At 51.7% G+C, this 13,022-nt stretch overlaps 1 protein-coding gene across 1 annotated transcript in view; it reads right to left on the bottom strand.

Annotated features, from left to right (window-relative positions):
- LOC147710128 (E3 ubiquitin-protein ligase TRIM39-like) overlaps positions 1-12,606 on the bottom strand; it is a 130,141-nt gene extending 117,535 nt beyond the window's left edge. Inside the window, exon 1 of the mRNA XM_086920824.1 lies at positions 12,145-12,606. Within this exon, the coding sequence (XP_086776950.1) occupies positions 12,145-12,561 (417 nt within the window). The 5' untranslated portion in view covers positions 12,562-12,606. The remainder of the gene's footprint in view (positions 1-12,144) is intronic.
- Positions 12,607-13,022: the final 416 nt, after the last annotated feature.

Below are 13,022 nucleotides of genomic sequence, written 5' to 3'. Positions count from 1 at the left end.
GGGGTTATACGCCAGGTCTCTTGTAGGCACAAGATTTGTTGGCTCCTTGCTGTGTTCAGCCATGAAGGGCATGTTATTTTTGCGGTTAGGCCTGCAACGTTCCAGTAAGCAATACCTATACTCATGATCTGTGTTTCTTTCATGTTGGCAGATGTTGTCAGGTTGTTGATATTGTCTGCATTGACTGCATCTTGCTGGATGCGTGATCCCAGGTTGGTATCTGCTTCTACTGGGGAAGTACTAGTCAGGAGATTATTTGGGTATGTCGATGGTATCTCAAGTGCATGGGGAGACTCTGGAAATGCTATATGCTGTTTATCGGATGCAGAGTGTTGTGTAGTGTCAGCTTTGTGGTAGCTAGATTTATCCAGGAATGGTCAGTCGACCATTTCGAGGCAATCGAAACGATTTTGGGTTGGGAAGCCCTGCCATCCTTCATACGCTTGATAAGGTCTGTCCTGCCAATAAGGTATTTGACGTTCTATGTACCTTTCTCTCGGTCCGCCCCTGGCTGTATATTCATGTGGATGTTCCATCTGATTCCATGGTGCTTGGTACCATGGGTCCTGGTTTCGCGAATCTTTAGGGTGATGGTGCCATACCCAGGGTGGTGGATTGCGATGTTGTTTCACTGGGGGGTAGAAGAAGGAAAGGTGTCGGGCGTCTATCCCCCCTTTTTTGTCGAGTTGAGGCCAAGCACAAATATGGTCTACGGTTGAGGGATCTCTACAAGTTACGATGATACAGTCACCGCGTATTGATTTTTTCGTTTTGCCTATCCAGGCTACCCTTCGGGCTGTAGTGATCCCTCCCGAGAGATGGGATTCAAGGGGTCTATTGATGCTTAGCCACTGCATGGCTTTGTTTTTAAGTGACCATGCAGTTTCTGGTGTGTCGTCTGTTAACTCGGGTACTCCTGTAAGAACTATTGTATAGGGAGTAGCTTCCGGGGGCAAGTGGGCAGGACGTCTAACTGCGGGAGGTTTTTTAGGTGTGTTTTTGGGTGTTTTTTGGGGGGCAGAGGTTTCGATGAAATGAGTTCAGACTTATTTTCTGGACAGATTCGGCTGGAATCTGTGTTTGTTGCTGAACTTGGGGTGTCTACCGTATCTTTATCTATGGTTACAGTTTGCTGTACTGTTTTGGGGGGTGGTTTCTCCTTCTGGGGATGAAGCGTGTTTGCTGTGGATTTGGGTATTGTAGTGGTTTGTTTTAAATTTTTCTGTGCTGAAGATGTTGGATTTGAGTGATTGGCTGTTTTTTGCATATGTGCTTGATTTTGTTTTTTGGGTGGGTGCGAGGTGTTGCGCTGCCCCTTTATGTCTATACGGGTGTTTGAATCTAGGAGGGTGGCCGAGATTATAGTTAATTGGGCTTCAAGATTTCTGATACTTAACTGAATGGGCTTTAGATACTGGTATAATAGGTCTTTGGTTGTAGGCTGACCTAGTAAGAAAACTCAGTTTTATCCCCATCTCGTACACCGACGACACGCAACTCCTTCTCTCCTTTGATAAAATGGACAAGAACATCCATACACATAAGAGGGTATGAGGAGTATTGCCTGATGGATGCGTAACAATCTCCTACAGCTAAACACAGACAAATCCAAGGTAATTGTATTTGGGGAAGCAACGCTGAAATGGTCCCCCAATTGGCAGCCTGTGGAACTAGGGTCTGCCACACTCCCCAAACAAACAGTGAAAAACGTAGGGGTAAATCTTAACCAGAAAATAGCGTTAGCAGAACATGCTAACCACACCGCTGGGACATGTTACCACAGACTGGGTCTGCTCCATAGGGTCTTCCCCCTTCTGCCAACAACTACACGTAAAACCCTGGTCCAGGCCCTAATCCTTAGCCGCCTGGACTACTGCAATGCCCTACTTATCTCCGCCACAGAATCCTCACTCGGAAAACTGCAAGTAGTCCAAAATACCGCGGCAAGGCTGGTGAGCAATGCTCCTCCCAGAACCTCAGCCGCTCCACTTCTCCGGGAACTTCACTGGCTCCCAGAGAAACAAAGGGTAACATTTAAAATATGCTGTATGGTTCATAAATCCCTGAACAATCAGGGTTCCAGCTATCTGACCCAAAAACTGGTCAGGTACGCCCCCCCCCCCCCCGAGAACCTTACGTTCAAGCAACCAAGGACTCATCCAAGTCCCACGCATCAAACTGTCCCGTATGGGCGGTAAAGCATTCTTCAACCTCGCCCCTCGCCATTGGAATCAGCTGCCATTCCACCTGCGTCAAACTTCCAACTTTATGGCGTTCAGAAAGTTACTGAAAACGACTCTGTTCTCCTCTGGTTGGCCACTAGCAGTTTAAGCGCTGAGATACCCTGATCGGGGTGATTCGGGCGCTATAGAAATTATAAATCAAATCAAATTATAAATCAAATGGTGTGCACACCTATAATTCCCCCATCATAAGAATGTAACCTGGTAACATGCTGCGTTTAAAATGGATGCCATGGCTGTGTGTGGTGCCACCTAACAGTGGTAGGTTAGCAGTCTAGTTGTTGGTTTCCAGCCATCCCAGCTTTTGGAGAGAAAGCCTGGCACCCAGGGTGCTCTACTCCTCCCCCTGAGCCAGTTAGAAACCGTTTCCCCAGAGGCTTCTGGAAGCTTCTGGCACTGTCTGAGAGGTGGGGTGAGGGGCGCATAAATAGGGGGGTTGTGCCACCATGTGCTCAGACAGAGCAGGGACATGAACGTGAGGGGACCTGCTGCCAGGAGGTACCGCCACATAGCCCTGTGTTTTGGACCCTGCACCCAACTGAAACCCCTCTGCTGTCCACAGGTCTACTGAAAGCCCCTCTGCAGGAGTAAAGGCTGCTGTACAGGAGGAGTGCCACGCTACAGTGGAGGATGGTTTTTAAAGCCTACCGCCCTGTCCTGATGAGTGCCCACTGCCTGCTGACCTTGCACTGTAGTGCCTGCTGCTCTGCTACCAGGCCCCTAAAGAAGAAAGAAGCGCTTCATCTGAAAGTGCCAGGAGAAGAGGAGTGTTTGTCCCTGCAGCGCTGGGCTGAGAAAGCGCTATATTGGACTGGACTGTGCTCCCAGGAGGTGAGGAGCTAGCACCTACCGCACTGTGCTGCAAAAATTCCAGTGACTGTGCCCTGCTGCCTGCTCCCTAGCGCCTCGGGAGGGCTATTTGTCATTGCCCTAAAGAAGAGCGTTGTATCTGTGCTGGCCAGAAGAATAGGACCACTGCCTTGGGGCCCTGAATCTGGTGGGGCTGCCTAGCGCCTGTTAAGCGCTATAATCCACGACCCCAGGAGGTGAGGAGCGGACACCTGCGGCGCTGGGATGCAAGAGCACTATAGTTTCCTTGACTGCGCTAACTAAGCGCTATACTGAAAGGACCTGCCGCCAGCGCCAAGACTGGGAGGTGCTTGGGTCTACAAGGTAGAAGCGCCGCATTACCCAAGCACTCTTATGCTGGAAACTACCACCTGCTGCTCGCGCCGTGCCAAGTGGGCGCCGCCCCCTCTCCCCCCAGACTCTGCTGGCGCTGTGCTGTTGTGTGGCCCCCCAAGGGGACCCCCGGCGTGGGCTCCCCCCGGCGTGCAGAAGAGAAGCAGGTGCTCACCCTGGGTTGGTGCCGTGCTGTGGCTTAGGTAAATCAAGAGGGGGCCTACCCTGCGTTCTAGCCTGATGTGAAACCCAGCGGGTGCCCACCCCGCGGGTCCCTTGCCAGTGTAAATGGGAGCCTACCCCTTGTGGGTGCTCTATTCAAAGACGGGAGCCAACCACGTATGGTCCCCGACGTCAAGCTGCCGCCCGAAGGATTCCCCAATCAGCGCCGCAGCCCAAGAGAAGTGAGGGCATCGCCGCGTCGAGGAAGGAGGGGGCACCAGCGAAGATCGCCGCCGCGGCCCCAAAGGCCTAGGGAGGGCCGCCGCGGTAACAGCGGAGGCCGCGCTGGGCTTGTGGCGCGAAGGGGAGCGTTGCGGAGCAACTTTGGCGCCGGCCGCGTCATTGGCAACGCCCCCAGGAAGCCGCGACCGGATTGGCTGCCGTGCCCGCTGGAGCCTCCCCGAGAGGAAGTGGGATTTGTGTTGCGTCCCAGGTCCCAGGAGGGGGCACGGGGGATGTCTGGTGAGGTGCTGCTGCGGGCAGGGCTCTCAAGCGCTTAGGAGAGCCCCGCGACCTCAGCCAAGGAATAGAAGAGCCAGACGCCTGCATATTCACCCGCGGGGCTCCCGGGTGGTGAGGAGAGCCCCGTGTGCCACCTGAGAAACCCCGGGCCCCAGGACGGGACACGGGTGAAGAGCAGTCTCTCCTCCCTTGAGCTCGGTGAGTGGGGGTTCTGGGGAGCTTTGTGGGTGCCAGGAGGGGCACCAGGAAGGCCTGGGTGTTGCGCTGTACAGCTGCCCCACCTGACAGTGGGCAGCTGGTCCAAAGGGGGCATTCCTGACTTCCGAGTCGCAGGGGAGGTGCTCCGATGTCCCCGTGTTGTTGTTGGAGCCACATTTGTTTGGAAGCCCCCATGGGGCCCCACCATGGACAGGGCCACAGTGCCCCGGGGGCTACACAGCGACGCTGCAGTGGCACTGCGGGTCTCTGGGGCGATTGAGGCATTTTTGAGAATCGGGCCCAGAAGAGGGACTACAACGTCCCAGGGTTGTTTTGGAGGCTCCTACATGACTGCGCTGACTGGATTTTACCCCACTGCCCCGCTGGACAGTGGACAGTGGCAACGGTTGTGGTGAAAGACTGATTTGCCTCCTGGGGGGGCTTATTATTTTTGAAGCCAAGTTTGGCCTCTGCCTAATAAGAATGCCTCCATGCCCACATATCCCGATATAATGCTGTTATTCATATGGCAAGGTGGCGAAGGTTGCGCATAATGTACTTAGACCTCCTGTACCTATGTTGTTGATGTTCTGCATAGGGATTTCAGGGTGGTTATCTGCCGGATAGAGGTGCACCACTGGTTATGTGCTTATGCCTGATGCTCTTGGGCCTAAATATAATTCATGTTAATGCTCACAGGATTTAGGCCAACACATTTATGCCTCATGTGCTAGAGTTTTAATGCCTGCATCGCAGATGTGATACCTAAGGTGAGTGTGGGAGTGCGGCCACGCCCCCGATGCCTACCGCATGAGGTTAAGCAGGTTTTATGCCTTAGGAGGTTCATGTCAATGTGTTCATGCACGGTCTTTCCTGCCTCACGAGATCTACCTAATGCATCTATACCGATAAGGAGGGTGATGGGCCTAAGGATCTACAGACTATGCTCACCCGTTAATTCTAATGCTTTATGTCTTTATTGCAGCCTTGAGACTGATGGACTTACCTTTTTCTTCTTTTTCTCTGTTCTTTGTCCTTTGCAATGGTTCTGGCAGTGGCCCGATTGGCCCTGCCGTGTAAGTAATACCCTTGTACATATTGCCCTGGCGATAATTAGCGTTAATTGTGATTACCAGTGTATGTTTGATACAATACAAAAGTTATTCTTTTCACCTAATCTGGTGTGGTCTCTTTTTGTGGTGTGCCTTGTGTGTCGCCTGTGTGTACAGCGTGGATGCTTTGCACATGTCCTCGGGAGCTTGACCCGCCCGCTCTGCACCATGCTACCCCATTTCTAACAGAAGCGGAGTCTGGTGTCTTCAAGGGTTCGTCGCGAGAGAGAGGATGAGCTGGGTGTCGTCGGCGTAATATACTATGCTAAGCCCATGCTGTCTGGCGATGGCGGCGAGGGGGGCAATGTAGATCTTGAAAAGTGTGGGGCTGAGCAAGGATCCTTGGGGTGCTCTACAGTGGATTTCTGTAGGTTCGCAGAGGAATGGAGGGAGACTGATCCTTTGGGTTCTGCCGGAGAGAAAGGAGCGGATCCAGGTGAGGGAGGTTCCTCGTATCCCGGCGTTGTGGAGTCTGGCTGTCAGAGTGAGGTGTGAGACTGTGTCGAAGGCCGCAGAGAGGTCTAGTAGGATCAGGACCGCAGTGTGGCCCTGGTAGAGTAGCATGCGGATGTCATCAGTGGCGGTGAGGAGGGCGGTCTTGGTGCTGTGGTTGCTGCGAAATCCAGTCTGGGAGGATTCGAGGATGGCGTTCTGTCCAATGAAGGTGGTCAAATGGGCTTTGATGAATCTCTCGGTGACTTTGGCTGCGAAGGTAACGACCGAGATGGCCCAAGGTTTTTCAGGTCCGTCGGGTCGGCCGAGGGTTTCTTGAGGAGGGGCTTGACTTCTGCCCGCTTCCAGTCATTGGGGAAGATGTCGGATTCGAGGGAGGCGTTGATGGTCCGGCCTAGTTCAGGAGCTATGGTGGCGGCAGTTCAATGGTAGTGGGTGTTCTGCATGGTCTTTGTGGTGTCTCCAGTGGTAGCAGGTTTCCATGTGGTGATGGTTGGCTGTTTGTCGGAGGTGGAGAGGGGAGTGGTATCATGAGTCTGTTCACTGAAGTTGTCGTAGAGGGCCTGTGGCAAGTAGAAGTAGGAGCTGAGCTTGTTGAAGAGGTTCCGGGATGGAGTGATGTCGGTGGCTTGAGTTGGAGTGGATTTTGTTCTTGATAAAGGTCCTCTTGGTGGCTCTTAGGCGCTTGTGATATTCATTCATGGCGTTCCTGTAGTTGGTCAGGTTTCTGGTGGTTTTCTTGTTCTGCCAGAGTTTCTCGAGGCGTCTGCAGGAGCGCCTGGCTTTTTGGAGGTCGGTAGTAAACTAGGCAGCCTTCAGGGGGCACTGATTGACGGGGAGGTGTACGGGTGCAAATTTGTCAGCGCAGCTGGAGATCCAGCAGTGTAGCTCTTTGGCTGCGGAGTTGGGGTCGGTTGCGGCGAAGGTGGGGGTTGTGGAGGTGGGTTGTGTTGAGGTGTTCCTCAGTGATCTTGCTCTAGTTCCTTTGGGTCAGGCGCGGGCAGGTTTGGGTGCGGTGGGGATGTTGAAGGTGAAATGTACACAGTGGTGGTCTGTTCAGAGGGACTGCATTGTGGGGTTGAAGTGGATGTTTGTCCCTCCTGCGAAGATGAGGTCGACGGTGTGTCCCGCTCTGTGGGTGGGTGTGGTGACAAGCTGCTTCAGTCCAAGGTTGGCGAGGTTGTCAAGGAGGGTAGTGGAGTCGGGTTTGTTGCGGTTGACGAGGTGGAAGTCCAGGTGTCCGATGATGATGTTGTCTGTGGAGGCGATGGTGTGGGGTGCGACAAGGTCGGCAATGGCGTTGCCGGAAGAGGTGCGAGGCCCGGGGGGGTCTGTAGACGAGGGTTCCGTGCAGCGTGGTTCTGGGGCTGGTTTGGATCTGGAAGTGGTGGTGCTCTGTGTTGGAAGGGGGGAAAAATCGCTCGTGCTGGAGGTGGAGAGTCGGAGAGAGCTTTTGTGTGCGATGCAGAGTCCTCCTCCTGGGCGGAGGGGCCGGTCCTTTCTTTGGATTTGGTATCCCTCAGGGATGGCGGTGGCGATGTCGGGAGCGTAGGTGGCGTAGGTCCATGTTTCCATGAAGAAGGCGAAGTCTGGCGCAAATGTGTCGAGCAGGTCCCAGATCTCTGTGGTGTGTCTGTGGAGGGAGCGCACGTTGGGGAGATTGCACGTCAGGGCTTCGGTGGTGCGGGCGTCCGTCGTGGGTTCGGCGGTCATGGAGGGGCTGTGGATGGTGAAGGACTGTCAGCAGTGTTGGCATGAGAACTGGAAGTGGGTGGTGTGCGGTACTGATCTCTGGCAGTTGTTGATTCTTCCGGGTGAGTGCGAGGAGGTCAGCGGAGTTGTAGCGGTGGAGGGTCGTAGATCCATGGTTCCTGGCGCTGCCCGCAGACGGGCTTGCCTTTGGTGTGCCTTCGGCGCGGGCGCCCAGCAGCCGCCATTAAGGAGGGGAGGTGGAAGGGAAGCGCAGCCGGGATGCGGGAAACCAGAGGGGGTGAGGGGCCGCGGGGCAGCAGCAGCTGGAAGCACACAGGGAGACTTGGGCACCAAAGATAGAGAGAGGGACAGAAAGGAGTTGAGAAATTAAAATTAGATTAGAAGACAGAGGACGCAGAAAACGGGGGATAAGGAAACAGAATGCAGAGAAAGCACACAGACAGACATGGGCACAAGAGAGACAGAAATCAAAGAAGGGGCACAAGGTAGACACGGATGGCAGTGGCCAGCAGAAGAGCAAGGCTCTCCCACTGGACCACCAGGAATGAGGCGCAGGCTGGAGCCTGCGGGTGGAGGCGGGCCTCAACACTTACCGGCAGTAAAGCACTTAGGGTCAGAGGTGCGGGGTAAGAGTAGGTCTCTGACCAGGAGGTCAGGGGAATTGCTCGCACTCCCTCGCAGAGGCGCTATTAAGTAATGGAGCGGGGAGGGAAGCGCAGCTGGGAGGCAGGAGGTGGAAAAACAGCGAACAGGGGAGGGGCTGCAGGGGCAGCAGCTCCGGGAAGGGCACATGGAGAAACGGGCACCAAAGATAGAGAGAGGGACAGAAAAGAGATTAGAAATTAAAATTAGATTAGGTTAGATTAGTAGACAGAAGACAGAGGATGCAGAACACGGGGATAAGGAGACAGAATGCAGAGAAAGCACACAGACAGTCACAGGCACAAGAGAGACAGAAAACAGAGAGGTAGAACACGGCAGACACAGACGGCCAGCAGAAGAGCAAGGCTCTCCCACTGGACCACCAGGGATGAGGCACAGGCAGGAGCCTGCGGGTAGAGGAGGGCCTCAACACTTACCAGCAGTAAGGCACTTAGGAGTGGAGCAGCGGGGGAAGAGCAGGTCACTTGACCAGGAGGTCAGGGGTATTGCCCATTGGGGGCAGGGTCAAGACTGATTTGCATTTGGCTGGGTTCAAACTGGAATGGCATGGGGGAGCAAAATAAAACGATGGATTTAGGCCCAGATCTCTGTATTGGGGTGAATGTATGACATTGTTCTGCATTCTGTCCATCAATTGTTCTTTTTTGCATTTGTCACCCCGAGTGGGATGGGTATGCTCAGACATGGGTCCCGTGCTCTCCATGCCACTGGAGTCATATTTTGTATGGATCAACTAGGTAGTTCAATTGTGCTCAGAGATCCCTACACACCTATTAAATGGGAGACTTTCATGGTGGTAGGCATTATCTTCCTGAGCTAAGTAGGTATATTCTATGTATTGACCTTTGGTAAATTCAGGCTTGATAGGATATAGTTCCAACTGTGTTAGCAGAGCTCTGTAATTTATTTCTTACATAACATAGGACAGAATATTTCCGAGAACTGCCGACATGTAGTGACCCAAAAACGACTACAACACGGCCTCACGCTAGATGGTGGGAACGTTACCTTTGTGGTAGAGGCACACGAAGCATTTAGAACGGAGGTATTTTAATCTAGGATTAAATTCCCTGCTGCAGATGATGCTACACAGGTATTTCATGCATATGAAGAAGGTGAAACATGAGACCAATACACTCCTTATGAGAAGATAGAAATACCACTAACTTACCAAGAACATATTAATTGGTTTAAAGGTGCCCTTCCCCATAGTATACAACAATGAGACTGGGCTTAGTCATGAATGAGGGGGCGACATGGCCAATCCTAGCCAGTTACACACCACATCCCAATGTTGATTGTCTGACCGTAGGCCAAATACGGGGATTTTACAATAATATAGTAACAATATAAGGAAGACTTACACAATACGTGATGAGAACATTAACCACTTAGCTGTGCCGAACGTTACGCGCTAGTGCGGAAAGTTCTATTGAGCGGGCGGGGCCACGACGGCCAACGGACGTGCGCAACACTACCGAGGTAGTGCACGCGACGGTAGTTGGCCGTCAGAAGCAGCCATGAGGTTAACACTTGCTCCTGCCAGACTGTTCAAGCAGTAGCACCACAGTTAGCTACAACGGGCATTAGCCGGCAAACTTTGAATGCAGTAATTGCGAAAATATCCACCAAAAGGGAAGAAATTCCATTTTGGATCGCACAAAAAACAAACCAGCTTGAAGCCGTATTTCCCTATACCAGCCCGCAGGAGAAACATAGGATGCTAACAGTTTGTTTGCCAATGGGGATGGCTACCCCATAAAAGATTGTGCCACTTGGGATACAGTCGTTGCTGCAGTATATATCAGCGTTCTTTAGGTCTAAGATACCATTCACTGCGTAACAGCCCTGAAGAAGTCAAGGGTTATGCCCTATTGATGTAACACGTGTTGGCTGGACTTTCGATATCTTTTGAATAAAGACAAGAGAACTCTACAAGAAACATTACTTCCCTTGATCTTTCTGCCAACAATACTTTGAACTTTCATTTGTCTTGTATGCATGTGCACAGGAACTGGTTTCAGCAAATTTCCAACCCTTAGGTCTCACAACTGAGGGTTTAGGGCTTTTCCCTCACCTGTAGCAACGCTAATACTGCTTCATCTGTTTTTGTTAACCTCACGTTAATTGGTGAGTGCCAAGGTATTTTCCTGTGTTTATTTATCCCCCATTTTGTTAGCATTCTGTACAAGGTCTTCACATATGTGATACAAATGTGTTTATTATTAAGCCCTTGGTATCCCTTCTCTGGCAGTTTTACCTGAAGTTTAAAACAGGTGCAGAAAGAGCATGGGGCAGTATCTGTCCTAGAATTAAGGATGAAACTGATGGGCAATGTTGCTGCAGTAGCTGCCATAATGTTGAGTAACATTATTGAGGAAACAGCAGCGTTAGCTATACACCTAAGCCCAGCAGGAGCCCGATTGCCTAAAATTAGCGAAGAAACTTATCTATGCTGAGTAGAGATAATTTGGGAGCCAGAACAGGAAAGCCACAGGTTAAGAGTAATTCTTAACAGGATAATTCTAAGCAATCACCCAACTCTTCTACAAAAAAGAAGTGGGACAATAAGAAAAACCAAGAAAAAACAGTCACGGGGTGGGTCTCCCACTGCCAAAAAACGTTACAATTTACTTAACCATGATTATGTTAAACCGCCTGATAGATATCAGGATACTGATACATGTTCCTCTCATTCCTTTCAGGATACACTCGAAAGACGTTCTGACGAGGACGGTCAAAGTGGAGGTCAGAAGAGCCCCTGAAACAAACGAAGGACCCACAATGCTCATCTAAATACATAAACAGGAAGACAACCCTAAAATATCAAAAGCTCAGTTTAAAAAGAAGGTAGCCAGAATAAAGGTGAGGCATGTCCCGGATTTTGAGGACTCCATTTATACAAAGTCCAGCTATGGTTGGAAGGGGACGTAGTCAGATTTATAAATTCCTCTTTTGCGACGAACTCACTCAGCTGAACGCATACGGCCACTTTTTGCAGGACTTGTGAGCTCCAGGATGGGAATTTGTTAAAGCACCGCCCAGGGTTTTTGGAAAGGCTTTCGCCCCCAGTATGTCTGACACGCCCCAGCACAACGCAGACGCCCAAAGTACGTCTGACACGCCCCCAGCACAAATGAAAATGCGAAGTGTGTGACCCTGTAACGTGTGTGTCCGCGCCCCCAGCTGTACGCATACGGCCACTTTTTGTGTGTGACCCTGTAATGTGTGTGTCAGCGCCCCCAGCTGAACGCATACAGCCACTTTTTGCAAGACTTGTGCGCTCCAGGATTTAAGAATGCCGAGCGATTGCTGGTGCGCGATTGCCGCGCCCATTGGCCACGCCCCCAGCACAACAGACACGTTTTGTTTCCCCACGCCCACAAGGAACGCTTCTCTTTGTCGGAATGCCGTATTGGCCACGCCCCCAGCACAACACACACGTTTTGTTTCCCCACGCCCACAAGGAACGCTTCTTTTTGTCGGAATGCCGCGCGCCGCCCCACCCACGCCCACAAGGGACTACTTTGCAGGGAAGGTTCTTTTACGCTTCTAATGTATATGGTGGGCATCTTTATAGCCTATGTCTTTCTGCTGCAACTGCCCTTTTACAATGCTGTATTGGGTGTTGTGATTGGTGCTGTTGTTCCTGAGATTACCCGCCTCAAAGGTTTGGGCTCTCTCTATATAATATTAGTATGGATGTAACTCATGTAATCCAAAGTCCTTATGTATCGCAACTGGTTCTTTTGTAAAGCGCTCTGACACCTTTGGGTAATGTTCGCGCTATAGAAAATCGTATTAAATAAAATAAAAATAAAAACATTTACACCCTTGCAGGCTTCTCAACAGGGTTCATGGTGTGAGTTGGTTGTACCTGAAAGCCACAGACGTACCTTGTGCTCCTCTGCAGCCTCCTCTATAGGACTTGCTGAGTGAGTTTTATGCTCCTTGGACTCCCGGCAGACCCAGCACAACATGGTCTGATCCTCTGCACAGAACAGCAGCTGTGCCTGGTTATGTTTCTCACACAGATTCTCCTCCGGGGGCTTCAAGGAGGACAGATGAAGCTGTTTTAACATTTCCACCATGTTCCCCAGTTGTCTGTTGGGTCGGAGGATTTTCCCAGAAGATATTTCCCTGCACTGTGGACAGGGGAAGTTTTCATCTCTTCCCTCCCAGCTCTGAGTGATGCAGGAGCGGCAGAAGTTGTGTCCACAATCAAAAATCATCACCGGATCCTTAAAATATTCCAAACAGATGGAACAAGTGGCCTCTTCCTGGAGGTTCCCGAGCTGAGCTGCTGCCGCCATGATGCAGAAATGCAGGAAGTGAAGGTAAGTTTCGTTTCTCTCTCTTTGTGCAGTGGGTCTGTCTGTGCGTCTGCCCCTCCCTATGCCTGCGCTGGGACTTCCTGGTTCATGTTACAGGCACAGAACACAGACTCTGTCACTACGGTCTCCTGTGCTTTACCTGTACTTGTTTCACCTTTCTCATCTAAACGCACCAGCAAAGTGTTATTTTCCAAGATTCTGTACACAGCTCTCCCGAGGACCCGCCCCCCGCCCTCCCTCCTGAGCTGAGCACCCCCCTCCCCTGAGCTGAGACCCCCTGCTGCTCCTGTACCAGGCCCCGCCCCCATCTCTACCAAGGACCCTGTCTCATGACTCATCACTCCCAGCTGTTCCTGCCCCAGCTCCCCCTGCCTCGATCTTCGCCTGTTGTTACTTTTCTTTCTCAGTCCTACCCCCACCCCACCACTAGAGGGCGGACT

This window comes from Lissotriton vulgaris, chromosome 5 (assembly GCF_964263255.1).
Source record: "Lissotriton vulgaris chromosome 5, aLisVul1.2, whole genome shotgun sequence".
Taxonomy (NCBI): domain Eukaryota; kingdom Metazoa; phylum Chordata; class Amphibia; order Caudata; family Salamandridae; genus Lissotriton; species Lissotriton vulgaris.
Note: the sequence above shows the minus strand (reverse complement) of the source record. Positions and strands in the feature narration are given on the sequence as shown.